Source organism: Candoia aspera, chromosome 4 (genome assembly GCF_035149785.1).
Source record: "Candoia aspera isolate rCanAsp1 chromosome 4, rCanAsp1.hap2, whole genome shotgun sequence".
NCBI classification, from domain to species: Eukaryota; Metazoa; Chordata; class Lepidosauria; order Squamata; family Boidae; genus Candoia; species Candoia aspera.
This window is the reverse complement of record NC_086156.1, coordinates 15,536,854-15,563,161: the sequence shown is the minus strand read 5'-3', so window position 1 is coordinate 15,563,161 and position 26,308 is coordinate 15,536,854. Positions and strand designations below refer to the sequence as shown.

The window sequence follows — 26,308 nt, the reverse complement described above, 5'->3', positions numbered from 1 at the left end:
TCTTAGATATAGGATATTCTGGATGAGATTGTATTTCCCCTAAAATATTTTTTGTTCTAGCTGTATCATTGGAAGCTAAGTCAGGCAAGTCTCATAGATAGCAACTGGCCTGAAGTCACTAACAAGCTTTATAATCAAGCAGAGATTTGAACTAGATCTTTCTGGCTCTCTGTACATTATAATACGTGGACTTTATGTGCATTTACATATAGTATTTCCTATACATGCTTTTAGCCAGATCTATAAAATTCAATTCTTAGGGCTTTTGACTAGATAATGTCTTTTCTATAATTTGATGTGATCAAGTAATGGGAATTTCATTATAGGCTCTCATTTTGTTTTCTCTGAATATTTATAAATGAACATTAAATCATTACTTGTCATAGGCAGTTCTGTATTTATTTTCACAATATGGTAAAAATAACTGCTCCAAACTAAGCTCCACTTCTAATGACTTCAAGGACATGTCCATGTTGTTTTCTTGGCAGCAATACAGAAGTGATTTGCCATTGACATTTTCTGGGATTTTTATTTCATTCCCACCATAACCTACAGCCAAATATTTCCTGGTAGTGTTCCATTCAAGTACTAAGCAGGTCCAAACATGTGTCGCTTTCAAAGATTAGCCAACTGATGCCATAAACATATTAAGCAACATGAATATATAAAATTTTCCAAAGTTTTCTAACGAAGTTCAGCATGAGTTCTAGTGGACAAAAGGTAAAACAGTGGTTCAAAATTGGCGTGTATTTTAATCATTAATGAAATAAAACTATAATATTTAACATGTTTGTTTGCAAACACAAGAAACCTCAACATGTCATGGAAGCTAAATTCAATCATTGCTGTAAGTCTGGATTAGTTTTGAATTGTAATTCATCCAAAATGGAGTCATTTTGGGATCTTACTAACTCTCGTAACGTTTCTGCCTTTTTCTATAGCAGTGCTGGATTTTCCTTTTTTTCCTCTTACATTGGTCACAATGAGGAGGATCTATGCCAACTTCAGGCTGGCGAAAATGATCCTAAAAATCCTAGACTTGCTCACAGACATGGCTGATTTGAGACTGCCTCTGTTCTGCCTTCCTAATCTGGAGATTTCTACTGGCTTTGTCTGACAGGAATACCACCAATAGAAGCTTTTGCTTTTGAGTGGGAGGGGTCAGGGCTTCTGGAACAAATGAATCTCCCCCCCCACAAGAAGAGCTCCTTTATACCAGCAAAGGCCATTGGACGGGCATCTCTACCTCATTCTAGACCTCTTATATAATTATGTTAAAATTGTTCTACCTGTTATTGCATATCTTTCTGTATTTGGTTTATTTAATTAGAATTTTTTGCTTTACAACCTGCCTATCTGGTCTTCACACACACCTTCCTTTATGCTGGAGATATAACACTGTAATCCTTATAACAAGCATTAAATTCATACAAAGAAAACATTTAATCTAAGTGTAGCAATAAATTGTATTATAACATCAGAAAGGACAAATGATGTGATGAGTATAACTAATCTTGTCTGTAATTTAAATTGCATGTGAAGTTTTATTCAATGATCAAATGGGATTTGGTTGGTCAACATTTTTCCCTTCAAAACAAACTTCTTTTATAAAGTCAAACATTACAACTGATTGTACCAGGATTTTAAGAGATAAGGGTTGTTATTTTGAAAATCGAAAACGTGTTCTAAATATTGTCTGCTGCAATTCAACTGTGCAATTAAGAGCTCCTGGAACTTAAAGTGGGATCTCCTATAAGGCTGCTTCATATCAAGACCCCTCAAGCTTATTAACTGAAGAATATCTCCATAAAACAGGGATTTAGAATTCTTTTTTTGTTTTTTAATTTTTTAACATTATTTTGCTTAGAAAACAAATCAAATCACATATACAGGGTGTGGGATATATGACTTGGCAATAGATGAGATTCAGAATTCTTTTTAAAAAAAAATAATTTTATTAAGTTTGAAATGAAGATAAAAACTACAAAAAAGAAAAAACTACAAAAAGAAAAAAAACTAAAAGAGTGTGAAACACAAGAAAAAAGAATTTTGAAGATTACATAAAGAGGTGACTTCTGACTTTCAACAAGACTATACAGCAATTTCCATAATCAATCCCTTATTCTATTTAAAACAAGATCATATTATTTCTATAAATCATTCCATTAGCACATTATAAAAACCGCTAAACACAGCTGCTCCTTCCCCTCATATTAAAAGAAAAAGAAATATATAAACTTCCTAGTCAACTTCCCCCACAAAAACATTTATTTAATTATTTCCTTCCTACCATTATTCTATATATTTCTGTCCACTAAAATGAAAATCAAATTATAAAACATTTAAATTGTCTACTTTTATAATTAATAATGCTATAACAATCTTAACCCTATTAAACATAAAACCAAGCAATTATTATATCTTATAAATCTTAAAAATCAAACAAACCTTAAAAGCAATCCAGTAAATCTTAATTCAAATCATTAAAGAAAAATGGGATCATACAAGCCTTAATATTAATCCAAATAAACATTCTTAATTCTTTACCCCACTTCAAAATATACCAGAGCATTTACATATCTCCATATTACACACAAGGCATTTTGCTTACAAAAATCAAACAGCCCAACTGCCCCCCTTGGAAACTCAGATTTCTCAAGAAAAAACCTCCCACAGAACAGAGCCTCTTCTTTCCCATAACATTCCATTAAAAAAAAACAAAAAAACCTCCATCTGTAATTTGCAACTCAGACTGTCCCTTTAACCCCTTCAACACCAAAATGTAATCGTTGCCTGGCATTTCAACAAAGGCTTCAATCTCGCTATCAGTAGGAACACCTCTATCTTTGTTAAAATCTTCAATTTCTTCCACAACGTCCTCAGCCAAATGACATATTTTAAGGCAGATATTTTCTGCAGTGTCCCAAATATCTTGCAGAATAGCCTGACAGGTATCATAAAAGATCTGTTTAAAGTCACAACGAAGCTCATAACGGAACTCTGAGAAAGTCTCCATGAAATCCTCCGCGTTTCAGGCAGTAGATTTTGGCGCCCCCTAGATACTTGGCTAGCGAGAGTAGGAGTCAATTAATTAATGGAGAATTTCCGAAAGTTGTTGATGTAAGAGAAAGTATGCTGACAAGCACCTTCCAGGGAAAGTGGTGACCAAAAGCTGAAGATTCAAAGCAGTAGATTCAATATGTAGAAAAATATTAAATCCTTCAAATTCAGCACAAAAATAATAGCAGGGAGGCAATTATTTATTCTCAATCCTCCTTAATATTTAAACGGGAAACAAGCCAAAACTTTAAAAGATTTTAAAAATTAATCCCCAAAATAAGAGAGAGATCACTTCTCCTTGCTGTAGAAAGCCTCTCTTGGGGTACATAACTTTAAAAAATATATAAATTGGGTGAGTTAGAAATGGGGTGGCTTGACTTAGTGCCTCTTAAAGGCTACAGTGCGGCTTGGAAATGGTGACGTCCTGGTCTCCCGGCGGCTTTTACCTGATCAGCATCAATGCTGTTTGTGATTTTCGGGCTGCAAGTCGCCGTTCTGGAGAACAGATGGGATGATTCCAAGCATTTTCTTTGCCATGAAAGTACTCCAGGGCTTCAGGAAAAAGCCTGCCTGAGCCCAAAGAACCGCCGTGTTGTCAGTTCTGTCCACGAAGCTTGCGGACACAGCTGCTCAGTCGGCCATGTCCCCCACCAGAAGTTGAGATTCAGAATTCTTGAAGGTCAACAGACTACCTGTCCCTGTTAAGGGATTCCCAAATTCTGAAGTAGAGTAGCTTCCTGTTCAGAGTAGTAACTTCCAATCCTCACGAGAGAGGGATTCTTGGTCAGGCTAAGTTTTTCCTGGACATCGACAGTTGTTTCTAGATTTAGCTCTTTTTCCCCTACTCTTTTTTCTTGATTCTTCCTCCCTTGTTCTCTGACACTGACCTTTAACTCTAAATTACTTATAGCTAAGTCGTCCTATATGCAGTATGAAAACTGTCATATATGTTGGTTCCCTATGAATTTCAGCTTTTTGTTGTTATTTTAGTATTAAATTTCTTGGCCTCATGTTTTTTAGTTGAACTGTCTTAAGTTGGGATATGAATGGAATAATATTTTTAATAGTTCGTGCATTCTGGAGATATTTAATTTTAATTGATATATCTATATCTCCATTTTAGTTTGTATTAAGACAGTTTGTATTGTGCAGAGTATCATTATTATTTCCTAAAAGCATACAAAGGAAAACAAACCTGAGCAGGATTCTGAGAAGGAATGCTTTTCTATCTTGCATGATTTGCAGCCCCCCATTTCCTAGAGAGCAGCCCCCCTATACTAATCTTAATGTAGATAGACAGACAAACAGACAATCTATCTATCTTCTATCATCACATTTAATGGAGTTTTTGATCATTCATATTTCTTTTAGTAAATCAGATTTAAGGAGAAAAATGTTCTGTGTCTGCATATATGATACATTTCCTTATTTTTATTCATGGGATCTAAAAAGTAAATATGTGAGCAATTTCAGCTAATGGTTAGAAATTAGTTAAGTGGTGGAGCAAATTACTTGCATCAGAACACTCAAATCTTCAACTTAATGCCTAATATGTCCTCATAGCTCCTAACCCATATTTCTATAACTCAGTGCTTCCCAAACCTGGGTAAATTAGCTGAAATTGGGTAAAAGTGGTTTTTCTTTGATTATTGAGACACAAACCCATTAAATTGACTTAAAGCGTTTTACCTACATTGGGTAAAAAGGATTTTCTGATAAGTGGTTTTGGGTAATGAAGGAAAAAGTTTGGGAAGCACTGCTGTATCTGAAAAAAAAAGTTGAGTGAGCTGATCTTGCATACCAATCAAGTTTCCTTCTCAATGGATTTTGCCCCTCAATGTTTTGCTTTTGCAGTAATGAGATGCCAAATACAATATACTTGAAAGACAGGCCATATACATAAATTGTCATAATTTATGAAGTCTTGGACAACTTATATCTAGGCTTGGATTTTAAGGGTAGGGGAACTCTATAACTTAATGACTTTTTAGAGAAACTAATAGGAGACGATATGTCTCCTGGCATGGATAATAAGAGGGGTTGTTTTTAAAACATGCACACACAAAAGACAGAGTCCCTATTTATCTATGGTTTCCATGTATTTCAGACAGCACTCATCAGGAGAAAAGACATGACAGAGAATATCTGATGCCCCACTCTGCAGAATGAATAAGCACTGACCTTCTGAAACACTGTTCTGGACAACAGTGTAGTTTGCAGAGAAGCCTTCTTTTGCTATTGCACTGTCAGTATAGAAAACCATGGAGAGAATGCCTGTTGATGAGAGGACACGACCGGGCGTGTTTTGTCCACAATATCGCCCAATGTGAGGACCAACTGAAAGGAAGATAGGAACACATATGTAAAAAGAAGCAAATGGTTGAATCTTTCCAACAACATATGGTTAAATCTTTTCAACAACAAAAATATGTATTCTAGAGGTCCCTCAAGAGACTATAGGAAGAGAGCCCCATAAGATAGGAAGTAGAAAGTATCCTGTGGTGGTTATACCTTATTAATCAGGAAACAGTCTATTTTTCTGCTCTGCAACGAAAGTATTGCTTTTACAATATTCCAGTTATGGATACCTGAAGAATATGTTCAGATATTTTTAACAGAATCAATTTGATTTCTACATCTTGGACTACATACTTTTCTGAATTTTGTGACATATTCTTAGAGAACTAAGAAGAAATATACTAAAACCATTATTTTGGTATAATCAGTAAAGTATATAAATATCATTTTGTAAAGTTTTAAAATTAAAAATTATAGATTTATGCCAAATATGCCAAAATGGAGTTATGAATGAACATGGGGTAAAAGACACTAAACAAAATTAGAGTGATCCATCTAACCCTAATTCAATTAATAATGCAAGCTCTGGAAAGAACAACATATATTTCCAGAAAATGTATTTTAGTACGATGATCGTAAGTTATGAGAGAGAGTATAAACAGGAAGGAATATTCAGTAGGAACACGAGAACATATTGGTAACAAAATATTTTTGAATGATTTGGCTTTCACAAGCAATTCCAGGAGATAAAACACACTCTAAAGGAAAAGCTAACGAGAAGGAAAGTTAAACTACAATAAAACAAACAGTATCTTATCTATTAGAATTAAACTCAGGAATACAGAAAACACAGAAACACACAGAACAAGACAATTGCTTAAAAAAAATTCCACAATGTATATATTAAAACTATTGTATTCAAGTGATATCAAACATAGTCAGTTAAATCATGTTTTTGTTGACTTAGTTTGTTTCAGAATCAATGGGGTTAAAGTATTCATGATTTCCTTTTCACACTGACTTTATTTGGATCTAAGATGGACTAAGTAGAAAACCAACCTATACATATGGAGCAGCCGACTATATAGACAGACAAGATCTATATAGTTCTTGCCTATCTATATAGTCTAAAGTGTGAATGAGAAATGAAAAAAAGTTATCTTGTCATTCAGTAATTATATTGTCATTAAATAATATTGATAACTTGATAATGGATATTATTTTATTGTTTTCAATCCCTTTATCCATAGATTTGTGCATCTATATGACATTTTGAAGCCAGTTTATAATACTCAGGGGTGTTTGGAGGATATGGTAAAAAAGACACATGATAGTGGCAATGATGGTGTGTTTGAAGCTCTGCTTGTTTTTACACCTGTTCTGGGGGTTTTACATTAGCTTCCTATTAACTTCCAAGTGCAATTTAAAGTGCTGGTATTAACCTATAAAACCCCTTATGGTTTGGCATCTCGTTACCTGCAGGACAGCATCTCCCCACTCCATTCACACTGGGAGAAGATCTGGTTGTTCCCATTTTGGGGAGTTTAAGAGGGCCAAAGCCTGGAAGTGCCATTTTTCAGTGATGGCCCTTTGGAATCATCACCTGTTGGAGATTTGCTTGTCTCCAAACTTGTCTGCCTTCCAAAAAAAAAAAACTGAAAATGGTGCTTTTCCTGAGGGCTTTGGGGGCCTGATGCCATATACTTTGTTTGGATTTTGAGCTTTTTATATCTGTTGTATTTTACACCTCAATAGCCAGCAAAAGTACAAATTTGGTAAATAAATAAATAAGTGTCACGCACACACAATGCCCATATAAAACAGATGGAGCTTTGATCATACCATCATGGCCACCATCTTCTTTTCTGACCATACCTTATGGTCACCCCTAATAATTCTGTTAGATTACATTATATGGGTATTCAGGTGCTGCCATCCTGTTCTGAACTAGCATCTCTTGAACTGGGGCTCTCCAGATGTGTTGGGACTGCAATTCACAAGCCATTGTGTATTGTTTAAGGAATTCAAGAAATGCCTGAGTGGGTGCAATTGCCCAGCAATAAATGACTTTCCTTCATCTATCCCAGTGTGTTTCAAACTTGGCAATTTTAAGATGTTTGAACTTCAACTCCCAGAATTCCCCTGCCAGATGAGGAATTCTGGGAGTTGAAGTCCACACATCTTAACATTGCTGTGATTGAGAAACACTGCTCTGTCCCTGTGCTTTGTGTTTATAGCTTCAAGCTTTCCTCCTTTGCTTGTATTTTGTGCCACCAAAGAAATAATTCACATTCAGTATGAAATATTTCTTTTCCATTATGATAATACTCGTAGAGGTATTCACTGAAGATATATGCCAGTGAACTAGCCTCTGGAAGCTAAGAACAACAAATCTTTTGCTAGTTCAAACCTATAACAGGATTGGCTAAAGCTCCTAAGCCTAAGAGCCTTTTACCACAATTTCCATATGGCGGTGAGCCAAACACTACACAGATTCTGCTCCTTCCCCGTCATCATTTCTCCACTCTCACAAATTAAATCAATATATTTGTCCCTTCTCTCTCAGCAGCTTTACCCATAAAGCCCTAGTTCCTTTTGTAACTCCCATTCAAACTTTCCAATAACCTTTCCCAAATCTCTCTTTATTTTTCCTCCTCCGCGTGGCCCACCATCTGTTTTCCTTTTTTTCTCAGTTCCTCCTTTAGTCTCTACAGACCCCTTAGAAATTTTCACTAATACCACCAAATGCAACCTTCTACTGCTTTCTAATCTAATGGCAATGTTTTTGGCCATGGCACAGAAAAATAACAAAAAGTTTGGTCTCTGTTATTAAGTAAAACAACAGAAACGAAACATGCCTCTATCAACAATGCCCAGGTCCCATTCTTATTGCTATACAACACCATTTCACTTATAATGACTCACCCGCACCTACCATGAATTAATAAATCAATGAGCTACACAGCTTTTCAATATGCAAAATGCCTGGGCTGAGTTTTTACTTCTATGCTAGTTCATGAGTTTTTAACATTTTACAGCTAACTAAGTAGCATCAATTTTGACCAAACTGTCCAGTACTCTAAGTCCCCTCTTATACCATTTTCAAATATATTTATTCAATACAAACAGCAATTGCAAATCACAGTCAGCATGCTAGTTGTAGTGAGTGAATACAATATCGATCATTTGTTATTAATCTGGGATCAGGGATGTTTGCTGATGTTTGTTTTGTGCCTTTGAGTCAGTCTTGATTCCTGATGACTGCATGGATGAGTCCCTGCAATTTTCTTTGCAACATTTTTGGAAATGGTTTGCCATTGTCTTTTTCCTAGGGCAGAGAGGGAATGACTGGCCCAAAGTCAGCCAGTTGGCTTTATGCCTAAGGCAGGACCAGAACTCACAGTGTCCTGGTTTCTAACCTGGAACCTTTAATCGCTACACCAAGCTGGCTTGCTGTGTGATAGCTGTGTATAAAAAAAGAGTTGATAAAAAAAGGTAAAAGATTTATACAATCTGAAGAGAAATCAGAGAAAGACACTTGGTTGAAGACGAAGCAACTTAGAGTGATATGTGGCACTTGCTTTATTTTGGGCAGCTGTGTAGCTTGCTAACCCAGGACTTTGGAAATTAGCAACTTTGTTACCGAAGAGATTTGCTCATTTATGGCTCATTCTTCTCTTAATTCTATGTGTGAGTATGCATATGCATCTATGTGCATGCAGGCGCACATACAAATACATGCAGTATATAGTGATTTTTGTGATTTATCTTACATGTGACTAATCAATATCCAGCCTTCTCCTCTCATTGTGCTTCTGCCTTCTGTCCAATGAACAAATATCTGCATTTTAGCTCTTTTTCACTTAATCCTTTGATCGCTGCAGCCACTGAGTTTAATAAGGGGGTAAAAAGAAGTCCATACTAAACCGTACCACAGTACTTATTCTGATTAAATCACTTAATGTTTTATTGGCAGTATGAGGTGATTTGCCAGTGTCTTCTTCTGGGATGTTTTCAAGGCTATAGACCTGATATTCTCTGCAAGAAAGCTTCCTTTAAATAGTAAAAACAATCTTATTTTAAGCTAATTCACCCTTCAAAGTTCCATGCAACTCATGCCTTTGTATTTTAAGACATACACACTAGGCTAAATTTTTTGAATATGCTCATCAGTTTTCACAGTTCTGTTTGTCTCCTGTCTAACTACATACATTCAGCAGCTGAAAACCTTGTAGATTATCATATTAAGAGGTATGGGATTTTATTATGTAACATGTAAGACTGCCTTACTGAGATAATGCAGCATTGATTTGACTTGAACAGGATGAAACAGATTTTTTTTTAATCTTCCTATACAAATACAGAACATACTTGAAAAATCCTCTCTTTTTATTTTCAATTTCAGGCTCCCAAACCCTTGCAAGTGACAATAAATTACTTAATGTAGTGAAAAAGGTGACCATACACATATGATTCACTGCAGAGAAAACGTTTTGACCAATAATTCATGAGATTATATCACTACTTGCTCAGCTAGTATGTGTCAGTCTTTTCCGAAGGCTGCTATTAATCCTTCTTTGCCTTGTAATTTGTGAGCCAGAGGTCAAATAGATTTCAGCAGAGCACATTTACTCTTAACTGCTTAAACTGAAATTATAGATTAGCTGGGACCCATTTAAGTTACTGCTAAAAATTACTGCATTTTAAGACACATAGCACTTGATCTCATTCTTATAACATCAATTCTGGGGCTGGAGCTGTGTGATTAGGAGATTCTAAATTTTAATTTAGGGAGTAGAAAAGTGAAAAATATCCTTTTCATATTATTTTGACTCTTTGGTCTAAGAAATTAAAACCATAGGACAAATGATTACACTGTGGAAAAAGAAAAAATACTAGATGTCTGCCATTAAGGAACAGGAAAAACACAATAAACGAAGACATGGATGCCTTAAAGTACTGCAGATAGGTGCTACATCTACACTCCTGTGGGCTCTGAAGCACTTTTTGGAGACAGACTCCAAAGTGCTACACAAGCCTATAAGTCACACATCTGGTGTTTTAAAAGCTAAGCAGTTAAATGACACTTTGGAGGTTTCACACAGGCATAATCCAATTGCTTGAATAGGATGAAGCCTTGGTTCCATTTTCCATTAGAATAAATGGAAATGTGACAAATCTAATAGACCCCGGTTGTCCGAAGCATCTCTCCCTCATCTGTAATGTTGCTTCCTTCCCTGGAACAAAAAACAAATCACTTTTATGGAGTACTACCCTTCTGCCCTTTCTCCTATAGAACTTGTATCTCTTACGATTTCTGATTAAATAGTAGGATGGCCAATATCCAGAAAATGTTTTATAAAATGAATTTATTGGCAGTGGCATGCTAAAATCAGATCATACACTAACAAAGAAGATGTAGATAGATGTTGACCTCAGAAATGTCATTTTCGAGGTTACATATCACTTTGTGGCATTGACTTGAGCTACTTGCAGGAAACATTCTTAATGAATTGATTTAGGCATGCTGTGCAGTGATGAAAGCAAGGAGCTCTGTTATGAAATAGTGGAAGCCTATCCTTGATGGATGAAGTCTCCTATAAAGACTTATGCTACAAAACCAGAGAAACACAGAAATGCTCTATTTTCCAGGATAGCTGCTCCTGGGCTTTTCTTTGACCATTCTGAAAGTTCAACATTATTTTTCAACAGCCATAAAAGAGAATACACTCTCTTTGATAAAATACTTTGTGAAGAGTCTAAAATCCATGATAGCAAAATATTGTCCAATGCTATACTTATTGTTAATAAGGCTGTGAATGCTACAAAAATTATTCAAAAGAATTGCTTTGCAACGTTAGCAGAGCCCTCTGTTATGCATTACAGCTGCTCCTCATTTTTTCAGCCTTCTATGCAAGTCTGAGAAAAAAGATACAGCTACTTAAAAAAACCTAATTAATTACCTTCAATTAAATGCAACTCTTAAAGCAGCTATGTCTTTTTAATGCTCACATGGAAGCTTGAAAAAAGACAGGCTGTTTTAATGAATAGCAAACTGGTCTTGCACTCAAGCTTTTCAAGGTCTGATCTCCAAATCATTTCTGAACCAGGCACAGCCTAGTTGTTAATATACTATTTATGCCCAGTAGATTTATTAACATTGGTTTAATGGAAAAAGTTAATACGAAATATTAAATAACAGTTCATACTGAAAGTGACATTTATATGTCTATACATGCTAAATAATGCACGTTTTGAAACTATTATCATCCCAGAAAAGATGTTATGGTTAAGTAGTTACAGAAATATGTTTTTTAAGTTTTTACAGATTAAATAAAGGACATTTTTAATTCAAAGATAGATTAGAAAAACTATAATACTTGCACATAATGGTTTCAGTTCCATCATTCTCTTGAACCGAAAAATTACTATAGGGGCAATAACCTTGACAGTAATCTCTTTGGAAATATTTTAAATAATTTGGCTAATTAGTCTTTTTTCCACACATCAGTGGAAGTATAGATTTCTACAGGTATTCACACCATAAACCTTTTTGCAACAGAGAAAAGCCTATTGTTATATTTAAGGCATAGTTACACTACTGTTATAAAGCTGTTGCAATGGATGAGTTAAATATTAGACAGTCCTTCAGTCATTGTTTTTCCTGCTGCATTGTTACTTACTAAAAAGGATTAAAAAAACACAATTAACCTATTTACTCCTAAAAACAAATGTGTACATGGATGAAAACTGGACTAAAATTTATTCTTAAATGCAACGTCTCCAGAATTCCTTGTTACAGTATCAAGTCTAGCATAGGACCAGCACAGTGTTAAAATGTGTTCCAGAAGACTATTCCCAAAATTAACTATGTCAAAAACAGCAAAACAATATTAATCTTTATTTAAAATAAGAATCAACTGATACATCACCAAAAATGCAACAGAATTTCGATATATTAATTCAACCTACAAGTGGACAAGGGTGTTTGTGTGTCATTTAAAAGAAAACCCTATTTAAATCATTTATATAAATCTCTTTCAGATATAAAACTATTTCACAACACTATACAGGTAGTCCTCGCTTAGTGACTGCCTCAGACAGTGACTGTTCCAGTTATGACAACGATAAAAAAGTAAGTTTGCGACCAATGCCCACATTTACAACTTTTGCAGCATCTCTCTCTGTCAAGTGTTTGCCATTACAGTCAGCATGTGTTGTCGGTAGCGACCACTTCACGTAACAACCAGGTTACTGGTCTCAATTGCGGTTGCTAAATGAGGACTACTTATATATGATACATAGTGTTATTTCATGCATGCAACTTTTTACAAGGGGAGACAATTCAAAAAGATGACTCTACAAATTGAAATGATACAACCAAGAAAGAGAGCAATGAAGTCTGCATACTGTTATGACTTCAGGGAGTTGGTGGCAATAACACTACAGGGTTGCCTTTTTTTCTGTAAATCTTGATCTACAGTTTTGATTCTGTGTTTTGTTGTCAGAGCTGGTGCCCTGAGGAATGCCAGTTAATAACTGAGATTGTCTTTCAATAGCCCTGAAGAGAAATGGGATGGCTGGTGATAGATGGAGATTATCCTTTTTTTTTTACACAAGAGCAAAAGGAAAAGACTAGCCTAATTAGTCTGGGCTAACTTGGGATGGAAAAGGAGGAGCTTTGATCTTTGGAAGAAATCCTAAGGCATTAAATATTCCAGAAATCCTATGAATAATATTTATAAGGATTACTGCTCTTAATCCTCTTATTCTCAGTCTGTGTGTGTATGCAAACAAACCCTTTATCGCAAAGACACTCTGAGGAAACGAAATTCTGGGTAAGCTTGTTCTTGTTCAAAAGTGGGATGTATGTAGGAACCCAAAGAGTCCTGCTGGATCAAGCTAAAAACCCATCTAATCCAGCATATGGCCTGACCAGACAGCTGTCAGATGCGTTCAAGAACCTCAGAAGCATTGACTGGAAGATGATAGCTCTCTTCCACCTATTTCCCTGAAGCTGGTCTTTAGAGTACGCTATTGCCTATGATTCAGAAGGTAATCACATATTGTAGCCATCAGCACTAATATCCATTGATAGCCTGATCTGCCATGATCAGAAATGGAGATAGCCTGATCTCCAGTTCTCTTGAAATCATCTAAGGTGGCCATCGGTACATCTGTCGACAGTGAATTCCACAATTTAACAATGTTTTGTGGGTTTTGGCTGTAATCTCCCCTCGCTTAGTTTTAATAGATGATGGCAACCCCAAGAACCAACTTTTTCCTCTCTCTTGCCTCACTGAGTGAAACATACCCCTCACTTTCTGTTTCACAGTCACTCAGCTGGTGGTAACAGCCTCCTGAAAGTAACTGTAATCCACAGTGGGTAAGGAAAAAGAGAAATAATGGGTTGCATGAACAATGTGTTGGCAACAACTTGCAAATAATGATTTGTGCTGTGGTGGGTATGAGGGGCAGAACAGGCAAAGTGGAAACTCATACAAAACGTTTGTAAACCCAGGTCAGGGGCAACAGGACCAATGGATTTTGTGTGTGTGTGTGTGTGTGTGTGTGTGCGCGTGTGTGTGTACTTGAATGCCCAAGAGAGTACGAAGTTCCACTGGAAGGATTTATGCAATGGCCTTGGAGCCATCTCTGACATTAGGGATGATTATGATAATTTTATATAATATTATTATTGCGTATATTATATACCAGTCCCTACATAAAAACATCTTTAAACAGCTTACAAATATAACATCTACAATAGGAATAATATGAAAACCACATACAACAAAAAAGGAAGGGGGAAAGGAAAACAAAAACAGCCATTCATCCAGGCCTCATAAAAGAAATACAGTACATAAGGAATTTAAAATACCTAATATTAGGTGCCTCACAAGCTTCAGGAAAGGACTATAGGAACAATCACATCATAAGTGGCTGCAGTTGGCACGATGTGGTTTTTGGCACATGCCGAAAGACCTCCTCACCAATTTCAGGGGTGACTAGGGCTGCAAAGGCCTGTCCCAAATTCTTAGGGTCTTTTTATGTCAGAAACAAAGCCTTGAACTTGGCTCAATAGCCAATTGGCAGCTACTGTAATGTGGTTGCTTCAAAAGACGTGTCATGCCTGACATGTTCTGCAACAGCTGCAGTTTCTGAGAGCAAGGGTAGCTCCATACAGAACACATCACAGTAATCTAAACTTACCAACAGCAGCACTACAACACCATATATCCCCTCACCATTAGTGCTAACAACATGTAAAATAAATCCCTTTAACCTGCATCAGCAAGAGTTTGACATAAGATCATCGTTATAGCAGCAGAACTCTGTATAAGCAGGATCAAGTTCTGCACCACTCTATAATGTATAATTGAATTCACCTTCTGTCCTGATATCGCTATTTTGTGAAAAATTTTACAACCTTTTATCATGACCATATTTAGCTTAGGGTACCCAAATGTTCAACATAATGAGATTAAAATACAAGCAGAGTCGCATTTCATTTGATGGATAGCACAGGAAACTCAGTACAGGGTTGCATTTCTGCTTGTCTTCTTTGTCCCTGATAAAGCCTAATGCCTTCCTTATTAATTACAAATCTGGACATATTTCAGATATGTGTCAACAGTAAAATAACTCTTCTTCTCCTAATTTTAACTACCATTGTTTCAAAAGAACAACAAACCATGGCATCAGTAACATCATAACAGCAATGGGGAGGTGGGGGGAGAATCTTACCTTCTGGGAATCCATCCCAGATTTCTAAACGATCATAACGGCAGAATGCGCCTCCTGGAGGATTTGAATCTGGTTCCAATTCAAAGCTTTCAAATTCAAGGGTAATCTCTGACATCTTTGGTGCAAAGATAATGTAAGTGCATTCAAGGCTATTGGGATATTTTTCAGGGAATCCTGGCGATTTGATGATACCAGTCATAGATGTGAAGTTTCTGGAGCATTCTGGTCCTGCACAACAAGAGACAAAAATACATTTTGCTCACGTAACAGTATTACAGAAAACCAATTATGCCATTTCTCCTTCTAAAAAGCAGCATGGCTTTTTGGAGAAATGCTCCGCGTTAATCACCATATTAGTCGCTCAGCTAACTTGTTCCTGATACTGATAATTGGTATTAAAATGTAATTCACATTTATTGCATGAACTTCATTTTTCAATTTCAAGCAGAGCAATCTGAAAAAGAAAACTTGTGCCAGTTCTGAAAGAGAGAGGGAAAAATTATGACAATGTCATGTGGGAACAATGAAAGTGTAAGCTGCAGAAATCTTGACAGCCCTAGGGAAATAATTATAGTCCCTTTAAGCTTAAATCTTTAAATCTTCAGGTTGACAGCCTTTTATTGGTAAAACAGAATGTTTTGCAAGAAGAAGGGAGTGTGGAGTTTGGTCAATGGAACAGCGGTTTCATATTCCTTGAGCAGACTCAGTAAGTCTGCCAGATGTGACCTATGCCTTCTTGACAAACTAGATGTGAAAGGTAATTCGTACTTGTATCAAGGGTGACTGACTCATTCTGGGCAGTGTTGACACAGGTGCACCAGTAAGGTGATGCTGTTAGTGATGGTATGATAAATTGTTTGATTACCGGCAGTGTTGCTCAAATCCAACTAACATCAGCACTGTGCAAGGAAATTACATAAAAAGTAGCTCTATTACAGTCTTTAGTGTGTGCTACAAACTGCCAGTGTGGACACTGCCCATGTAACTTCTGATTTCGTTGCAGAGATAATTTCTTCTGATGTGATTACATCAGAAAAAGTAGACTTCCTTCTTCTTAAGCATTGATTCACACACCTCAACATTGGTGAAGACACACGTACGTGAAGATGCCGTCCCCTATGTCTGGCAGAAAGGAGGTTTGAAAAAAGCTCCCCCATATGGGAACCAGTGAGAAGCTGTTTCCATATCTCACTGCTATCAGGATAATTCCCTGGTGGGTTGCACATTCATTCATTCATATCATTTATATAGCCACCCATCTCAACAGCGTGACTCTGGGCAGCATGCAAATAAAAAAAACCTCCACAACAAATGCAACGTAAGAAAAAAACACAATGCATTAAAACCAACTAAAACAGTAAAACGGCAACTGGACTAAAATATACTGCAACTCATCCAATTGGGACGCCACACAACCTAACCCAAAGGCCAGGTCTTGACTGCCTTTCTAACGACCTGCAAGCCTGAGGTAAACCATATATTTGGGGGCAGATTGTTCAAAAAACCAGGGCCCACCACTGAGAAGGCATGGCTCCACAAATACATGAGGAAATTAATCCTTCCTGTCTCAGCTGCAACTGTTCAGGAAATCTCTACCACACTGCCAGATTTCCATTCATACACCAAGGTAGTTTCAAAGTAAGGTAAATCTGGCATCTCCCATTACAACAGGGGCTGGGATGATGGATATTTCAGCCTGATATATCTGGAGGGCATCAGGCAGGGAAAAGCTGTTCTATAGTCTCATGCAAAGAATTTCCCCATCCCTCTGCATTCTCATGTAAAGAATTTCCCCCTCTGACAAGAAATATAAGGACTGGAGGCCTCACCACAGACATGTATATAGGAACAGGATTTCCTCTCTTACAAAGTTACAGTCCCTCCCTTTCTCTCTCTTTTAGCACTAAAGATTAATAGAAAGGTTCATGAGTACCCGACTGAGGCTGTTGGTGGGTATTTTAAAGAGATTTATGTACACTGAAATTATCTATACAGTGAATTTATGATATACATACATGATATACAAATACTGAAATGTAAAATTAATCCACAGGATAAGCCCTCAAAAGGAGGACACGTTCCCTTTGGAAATGATAGCAGGAAGCACAGTAAGTGCATAGAAAATATCCTTCCTCCCTTCCTCCCTTTTTCCCTCCCTCCGTCCCTCCCTCCCTGTTTATGCTAAGACTGAAGGCACCATACCGCAATAATTCTCCCAAGAACAAACATAACAACAACAATATGAATACATCTAAAATCAAAACCAGAATTAGAATCAGTCCTTACAATAACTGACAATTAAAAGTTTGATGAAAGCTGATCTAAGCAACTGGCCAGATTTATCTATTCATTGATACAGGTAATGACCCAAAAGATGTCTAGTCTGAAAGATGCATATGTTTATAAATAATGTCACAACATACAATAGTGTAAAATAATACAAAGCATGCTGCCTCTTGCCTGTTTGGCTGCCATCAGGTCAATCCAACTTTAGCAGACAACAGAAAAGAATGAGTTCTTATTTGTTTCAATTCTTGGTTACTCTCAGAGATGCATCAAACATTTGTTACCCTATTTTTGTCAGCTTAGTAAAAGAAAAGCCTCCTTTGGGTCAAACCTGACTATGGCTGTCTTCATAGATACATCCATATAGATTCTTTGACAACAATATCCTAATGGTTTACCACTGCCTTCCTTCAGCCTTTTTTTTTTCTTCACTTCCTCTTATAGCCAAGCAGGGTCAAATTATCCTACTTTGGACACATTATGCAAAGACCTAACTCTCTGCAGAAGGCTGTAATGCTGGGAAAGGTGGAAGGAAAGAGAAGAAGAGGACAACCAGCAGCAAGGTGGATGGACTCAGCTACAGTGTCAATGGGCATACCATTACACTATTGGAAGACCTGAAGGACCAGGTTAGGGTCAGATCGCCATGGAGAAAATCTATCCACGTCGTTGTTAGGAGTCAAAAACAACTTGATGGCACATAGTCAGTCAGCCAGTCAGTCAGTCAATTCTAGCCAAGAACCCTGGAATTCACAGGTGGTTCCCCCCTCCAAGTACTAGCCACACCTAACCCTGATCAGATCAGCCAAGTTCGGTAGTGAGCCAGAACTGCAAGTGCTTATGGAAGATGTCATACCCCTGTGAAAAGCCACAAACCTATTATCAGGGGTTCAAAGATTCATCTCATACCTAGACCAACTTCCTATTCAACTACTCTACTTATGCAACATGTGAAATTTATGCTACAGATGGGGATTTAGAAAACACCTTTTACGGAAAATTCTCAGATGTAGGCTACAATAACATGTAGAAACACAAAAGCACTATAAACTAATGAGAACATTTTTAAACACAGCAATGAATTCTAATAAACAGTTAAAACCAGATGACATCATATAGACTAATTCAGTCTATAATGTCCTAACTCACAGGACAAAATGAACAGGTAAATCTGTAGGGTCCATGTGAAAGCCTATAATGATGGGATTTTGTTGTTTTGCCACCAGTGCTGTATATGGTAATATTCTATACTCATTTACCGGGAGTAAATTCTACCAAACGCTGTGGAATTTATTTTTAAATACTATACTTAAATTTTGTAACCTAAATTAATTAATTTTAATGAAGTATTTTGATTATATTGTTGACTCACTTTCATAAATTGTCCTGTAATATGCAAAATGTCATCCATACTGTATCCATATTTATTACAGTTTAATATTAAAATACTAGATACAGATATCATTTTCAATAATATATTAATTCAACGTTAATTAGGTCATTAAAATATTCAAAAAGAAAGACGTGAAAACCCTGTTTTTACAGCAACTGTAATTTTCAGACCACACATGTGCATGTGATCTTTTCCACTGCTGATAGAAATAGCATTTCCACTTTGATATACTGTGGCATAAACCTGAGTTAATATTACTTTGGGGGCAATAACTTTAAATATTCTGACTTTTGAGTGTGCAAATTCTTATTTATAATGTTGCCTTAATGTAACTAACATCTTTCAGAAGGAGATTTAAGAGATCATACAAGGAAATAAATGCAGGGAACTGCTGAGTTGTCCCTGAGATATCAAGGAAAAAAAGCCCTCCTGAAAATGTCCACTTCTTGCAAATCGCTTGTTTCGGAGACCTTCCAGTAGTTCTGTATGCACAGTGGCCTTAAAAGCTCACTGCTTAATTGGCAAGGTGCTAAAATCCCAACTCGCTAGGGATCTAAATGTTTTGTTGTGGAAGCAAAATCTTTCTGTAAAACAATTAACTGTTTACCTAAGTCTTTGCTGAATGTAAAGTGGCAGAGTTAAATCGTTATCTTAATTTGAAAAGTCCTGTTTAACCTTGGGGTGGGGTGGGATGTTGTTTTATTTATTAACTATCTAGCTTTTTTCAGAGGAGGTCTCTGGATGCCAAATGGTTCTTCAGTCTGCATCCAACCAAAGATAAAGCATATACCAAAAGTGATTGTGGTATTTTCTCACTGGCCAGTTACTTCACAAAGGATTTGACCATGGGGCAGAGGCAATTTGCCAGTCTTTGTCAGAGCAGAAAACCTCCCACACCATTTTGTTTACAAAAATGCCTGCATTCATCTGTCTTCACTGAAATAAATCAGGTGGTGTTTGAAGCCTGTGTTAATTATTGCACTTTTTCTTGGTCTTCTAGCAGAAAATACTTTAAGTTATTCTGATGATCTACATATCATCCATTGCCAATCCACAATGCACACACAACGAGTCATGGATTACAAAGATTACCATATTGGATAAAAATAGCAATGATATTTGGAATATTATAAACAGATATAAACAAAATCAACAGTATAAAAAAGCAAAAGAAAACATGCATTGATTAAACAGGACTTTTCAAATGAAGTTAACATTTAATTCTGACACTTTACATTCAGCAAGACTTAAGTAAACAGTTAATTGTAAGTTGGGAAAGCACAGCATTAGCAAGATTAGCAATAAAGCTAAGGATATACTTCTCTTATGTTACAATTTTCAGAATCTTGCATTTCTTTACTACAGTTTTTGCCTGCAGTTACCATTTTTTAAAAGAAAAAGCCTATTAATTTAAATTAATGTGTACAATACTAAATCCATTGATTTATTTATTTAAAACTGAAAAGCTGCTGAACTGATGTTGACTCATGGAGGCTCAAATTAAGCACAAGACAGTATGGATATATTACAGGCAAGTAATAGCTGATGTCTATCATGATCACAACTTCCAGAGTAATATGATTTGCTATTATGAGAACAGAATGCCAAAAAGAATTATATTTGTATCAGGACAGACCAAGTTAGTGACTTCGCTCACTGACCTCCATGGTCCTATGAAAGCAACATTCTAGAAACTAATTTGACATTAAGTGTTCTTTTAATTCCCCTCTCTCCAAACATCAGTGACCTTCAAACTGAACAACCCCACTGTCAATATTTCATATTAAAAATAATTAGCATGACAAGATTAAGCAGCTTGCTCACCTCTTTTAAAAATTTCATAGCGAATGGAAAAGCCTGCTCCGTGAGTTTCATAATCAGAGACAAACTTGATTAAGAGGTATGGTCCTGTAGATATCACAGGTGGGGGGGCAATCTTGCCGCAAAACTTTCCCCATACTCGCCCATTTGCATTGTCTCCATCAATCACTTCAACATAATCGTACCTGGTAGATAAATTGAAGAAAGAAACTTTTAACTTCTAGGGAAGAAAAAGAAAACTAATTAATTTAAGAACCACAGCCATGCAGCATAGATAATGAAGAATAATGCCAGCCTGTTTGGAAGCTGCATTATCCTAAAAGATGTATGCAAAATGAAAAAATTAAAATGGACTACATCATGTCGGTAGACATAATCTGACGAGATGGAACTATTAGGAAGAATGGCATCCATTATGCTTATAGACAATATCAGCTAAAGTAACCAATTAACAAGAAAAAGGAAATCTCATGAGCACAATTCTGTATTATTAAATTGCATTCCTTTGTCTATCGTGGCTTTGTTATCAATACATAATACACCAAATTCTTTTCAAATGGTGGAGTTCTTGTCTGAATTCTAAAATATCATTTTGGCTTTAATTTCTGTACAATACTTGTATTTCCATACACAATTCTGCAAGTATAGTCCAAAGGCTAATAAATGAAGTCTTACTATCTTTACTGCTCTGCTGCTTTCTAAATCATTGCATATCTAACTGTATTTTTAAACATATTACTTAAAATGACCATAATAATATAAAAAATGGATTTTGCATGAGGATTGAGAAGTTCTAGAGAGTGGTTTGACTCTGTCTCCAACACACATGCAACACACATGTATAAAATAATGAAAAATGGAAGTATGCAATAATGAAAATGAAACTGGTTCATTTGCATGAGTATATTAACCAACCCATTTAATTAATCTCAAATGATTATAAAATAACAGAGGAATATAAAACTGTTTGAAAACATGAACTTGCTTTTTGCCAAGCCAACTGGTAAACCATTTAGACTGAAACTGTCCATTCTGGTTTAAGATAGCTCCCAAAGGAGGGCTTAAAGAAGGATTATTCTCACAACTATCTAAGAATTTCGTAAAAGCAGATTAAATGTAAGATATGAGCTTTATCAAAGATCAAAGTCCTCAATTTTTAACCAAAATTTACATAAACACATAAATGAAAATAATGCTTACAAAATTTCTGAAACCTTAGTAAGGCACAAAACCCCACACAATTTACAATAGGTGGCGGTACTTATCCTATCCTGAGTATTCTTTAGACGCTAAATCAGAGTCAGTCCTCCTAAATGTTTGAATAGGACATTACCAGGAAACCCTGGATGGAGTCTATAGATTGAAAAACTGGAAAAATAAATGTCCTGGACAACAAAAGCAAAGGCAAACCACTTCTGCACTGTTGACAACAAACTCCATGAAGTCAAGCCTGACTACATAGAATCTAACCAATTATATCTTAAAGAAGGAGATGTACTTGTGGTATCTGTCATGAGTAAGGATGGCGAGCCGCATTTCTTGGTTTTTTGAAGACATTTCTAAACGTATCTCCTTAATTGCTTGTTCCTCCCTCTTTCGATGGGAGTAGGAGTTTGTTAGGATTGATGTCCTAACAACCAGGAAACACACTGAGACAAGGAACTGGTCTCTGATATTTATTGCTAGTACTTAACAGGAATCCTAACAAACTGAAGAAGCGTGGGAAAAACCCAGACATATAACCCCCAAGGGTTAAGGCGGTCCCGATCTGTGTCTCTTGGAATGGCTGAACAATTCCTCAGTGCTACGCATGCGCTTGACAGTCTGGATGGGAGCCCCCTGCTCGCCATCCTTACTCATGACAGTATCTGAATTAGGCCCTTTCCCAGCGATTGCAGTAATCCCCAGAACAACAAAGTTTATCATTGTGCCCCAGGCTTTGCACTCTGGGATCTGATACGTCTGGATGATGGAAAAAGAAGGTGAGAAGAAGAAAAAAACAATACTCCTTTTCCCTCCTATATTACATCATCACTGCAACTGCTGCTCCCACCAATGACAGATACTGCAAGTAAAAGAAAGAAGAGATAGCAGTTTGGGAGCTGATGGGCTAGTGGAAATGCTTTTAGGGATGGGAAAGGAATTTTGATCCAGACTGTAGAAAAACGTGAGTTTTAAAAACCGTTTTTTATTTAGGCTTTTACAAGCTATTGAAATTCAAATCTTATTAAAACTTGGTTTGGAAATACTTTCCCAGAATTTCTCATTGATTAGTTGATTGATTACGTGCTATCAAATCAGTGCTGACTCTTAGTGACTAAGGTAGTCATCGACTTATGACCACAATTGGGACCAGAACTTCCATCGCTAAGCGAGGCGGTTAAGTGAGTCATGCTCGATTACAACCTTTTTTGCCACAGTCATTAAGCAAATCACCAGAGTTGTTAATTGAATCACATGGTCATTAAGTGAATCCAGTTTCCCCCATTGACTTTTCTTGTCAGAAGCTGGCTGGGAAGGACACAAATGGTGATCACGTGACCCTGGGATGCTTGCAACTGTCGTAAATACATTCTGGTTGCCAAGCACCTGAATTTTGATCATGTGACTGCAGGGTCATAAGTAACTTTTCCCAGCACCGTCTGAACTTTGAACGGTTGCAAAACGAATGGTTGTAAGGACTACCTAGATTTTCTCTAGGACAATCTGCCCCCAGTCTGGTCCTTCAGGTCTTCCAACTGTGTACCCATTGCCACTGTAATTGAGTCCATCCACCTTGCTGCTGGTTGTCCTCTCCTTTTCTTTCCTTCCACTTTTCCCAGCATTATAGACTTCTCAAGGGAGCTGGCTTGGAGATGTTTAAAATATAATTTGAGCCTGGTCATTTGTGTCTTGAGTGAAAACTGGGGATTGATTTGTTCTATGATCTATTTCAGTGTTTCTCAACCTCAGCTACTTTAAGATATGTGGACTTCAACTCCCAGAATTCTCCAGCCAGCATGCTATCTGAGGAATTCTGGGAGTTGAAGTCCACCATCTTAAAGTTACTGAGGTTGAGAAACACTGATCTATTTGATTGTTTTCTTGGCCTTCTATGGTAGTTTCAGGAGTCTTCTCCAACACCAGAGTTCAAAAGCATCAATACTTTTCCTATCCTGCTCATTCAAAGTCCAACTTCCATTAAATTAGAACATCAGTAGCCTAAGCTTACCATCAACACCAAACTTTTCTATTAGATAAATAAGGGAATGTATGAATTATATTTCCTCACCCTCCTCTTTATCTCTCTGCTCTTCCTGTGCACTTTTTTCTCTTCCATAACTTTTTACTCGGTTTTGTCTTCTTGATTCAATTCCTTCCTGTCTCTTCTCCTCTGCTCTCCTTTCTAAACTGTTTTGTTCTTGTTTCTGTGTCTTCCAGTGTTTTCTTCTTCCAATCATTTTTTCCCTTTGACTTTCTTTTCTCTCTCTTTCAGTCCTTAGCTCGGATTAAAATCTCCCTCTTCTTTCCACCTAGTTGTCAGGCTCCCTCTAGAAATGGGATCTATTTGGCTAGGAAGTATTTCTTTGTTGTTATGGCAACCATATGAGACAGGGGACAGTCTCTCACCAGGTAGGACAGATGTTACAGAATTCATATCAAGTCGAATCCTTCATGGCCTTTTACAGTGCTTCCTTTTAAGAAGTGAATTCTTGGGACTTTTTTGTCTCACTAACCTCCATCCTTTAGAGATGGTTGAATGTTTACATTCTCCACATTCCAGCTCTCCTATCTAGATAATTCATGGATACTGGCATCCACAGGGAGACAGTTCAAAACCTAAATGATGGCAGGTATGGTATTGCAACTGAAACTCTGTGTATGTGCTTACAATATCAACACATCACAATGATGCAATCATACCCTTTCCTTTTTTGATACTATACTTCTTCCCCTCCCACCCTTGCCCCACTTCTGCTTTTTGGTTGGGAATCTTTGTGCCACCAACAGAATCCTGACAATAATTCAATGCAGCCATGAATTTTGGCTTTCTGTAGTTGTCTCTACAAGTCTGTGCTTCTCATTCCAGTATGACTTGAGTTCTTGTAGGGATTGGAATGTTGGTTGTTAAGAGTGTCATCCTCCAGTGGGTCATCAGACTTGCTATGAAATATTTCATCATCTTAATTAGCCAGGCCATAACTCATTTGGGCAAATTTCCTTTACAGTTTCTTGCAAACATAATTATATAAAACTGCTATCTGATTCTAAGAACTTTTCCTTGTTCCCAGGATGGCTTATACCAGGAAGAGACAATGGCTAAAGGCATCCAAATGAATGTGTGCCATGGCTAGCACTCAGAATTATAGTTCTTTGGGGAATGCTATGATGAGGCTCATTTTGCATTGCATAATCCATGCCCAACTTCTAACATAATCTAGGAGAGGATTCTCAGAAAAAATTCATTGCAAAAACTTGCAATTACCAAAATGAAATGAAAAACAAAGACGTCTAATTAGATCTGAGAAAGATGGTGGAGAATCAAGTCACCTTTCTTCTCTATTTTCTAAGCATCTATTTCAGTTTCTTGTTTATAGTCTTTTAAGAGATCTGTCCTTAGTCAAATTATTCATTTTCACTGACATTTTAATTCAGATAACTATGTCTATATCCATAACTTTGCATATGATTAATCCCACAAACCCATAGTTTTTAAAGTGGATTGCATCAAGCCAAAATGTTTAGATTGACTGCATTAAAAATGGAGAGTCTATACCTGCTTGTAAAGAAAAAAAAATCATTGTCATGAAACTGCGTTTCATTTCAGGTATTGTTTTTTTTTTTTCCTAATGAGGAGTGACTAGAATGATTTTTTTTTATTTCCCAATAGGTTGCGTTTTAAATCCATGAAATGTTTTTTTTTATTTGCACAATCCTATTTTCTTTTTATTATCCTATTATACCTGACATTAATATGTGATATTAATTTGTTCTGGACATTTCGTCCTATTGTTACGCAAGTGAAAAAGCTCCAAATTACATCAATGGATGGGGAACATTTTTTTTAAAAAATGGCAGTAATGTAAACTCTATCTGACAATTTTGAAGTGAACAAAAGGGGGAAAAATATGAATGACTGGTGCCACCCTTAACAGTTAAGTTCTAAACTGTCTGGGGCCCATTAGTTTTGTTTACATGAGATCTCAGGAGACCACTACAAAGATGATATCACTAGTTAAAGTGGACAGTTAAAGGCTCTCTAAATTAAAAATGACATTACCTCACCACTTAAAATTGTATGCCAGCTTTGGTATATATCAAATTGAAAATAAAGCTGACACTGATGGTACTGTAAGCATTAACATATGTGAAATATTGTGCTAACAGCATTTCCTCTTATACACTGATGTTTTAGTAGCCATTGATCAGGGTATAAGCCATGTGCTCCTATTTCAAATCCAAGGGAACAAAAAAAAGGAAGAAATGCTCACTTGAAGACAGTTTTGCAGTTGTTTCATGTGATTAAACTCTGAATGGAGATTGTTTTCCGCATTCCATGCCTGAGATGATAGGAAATGGCTTGCTGCAAGTTTACTGATAAGAACAACAGTACTTCTATAGGTGCAGATAAATTTTGGGGTTTTTATTTCTCCTTTTATTGCTCATAAATGCCAAATGATTACAGGAACACCATACCCAAATTGTGAAAAATTTATTGAAAAG

The 26,308-nt window shown here is 36.5% G+C and overlaps 1 protein-coding gene across 1 annotated transcript in view; it reads right to left on the bottom strand.

Moving 5' to 3' along the window:
* The window catches only part of NRP1 (neuropilin 1), a 137,029-nt gene that overhangs the window by 64,919 nt on the left and 45,802 nt on the right, over positions 1–26,308 (bottom strand). Inside the window, 3 exon segments of the mRNA XM_063303449.1 lie at positions 5,242–5,397; positions 15,106–15,333; positions 20,609–20,790. Coding sequence (XP_063159519.1) covers positions 5,242–5,397; positions 15,106–15,333; positions 20,609–20,790 — 566 coding nt within the window.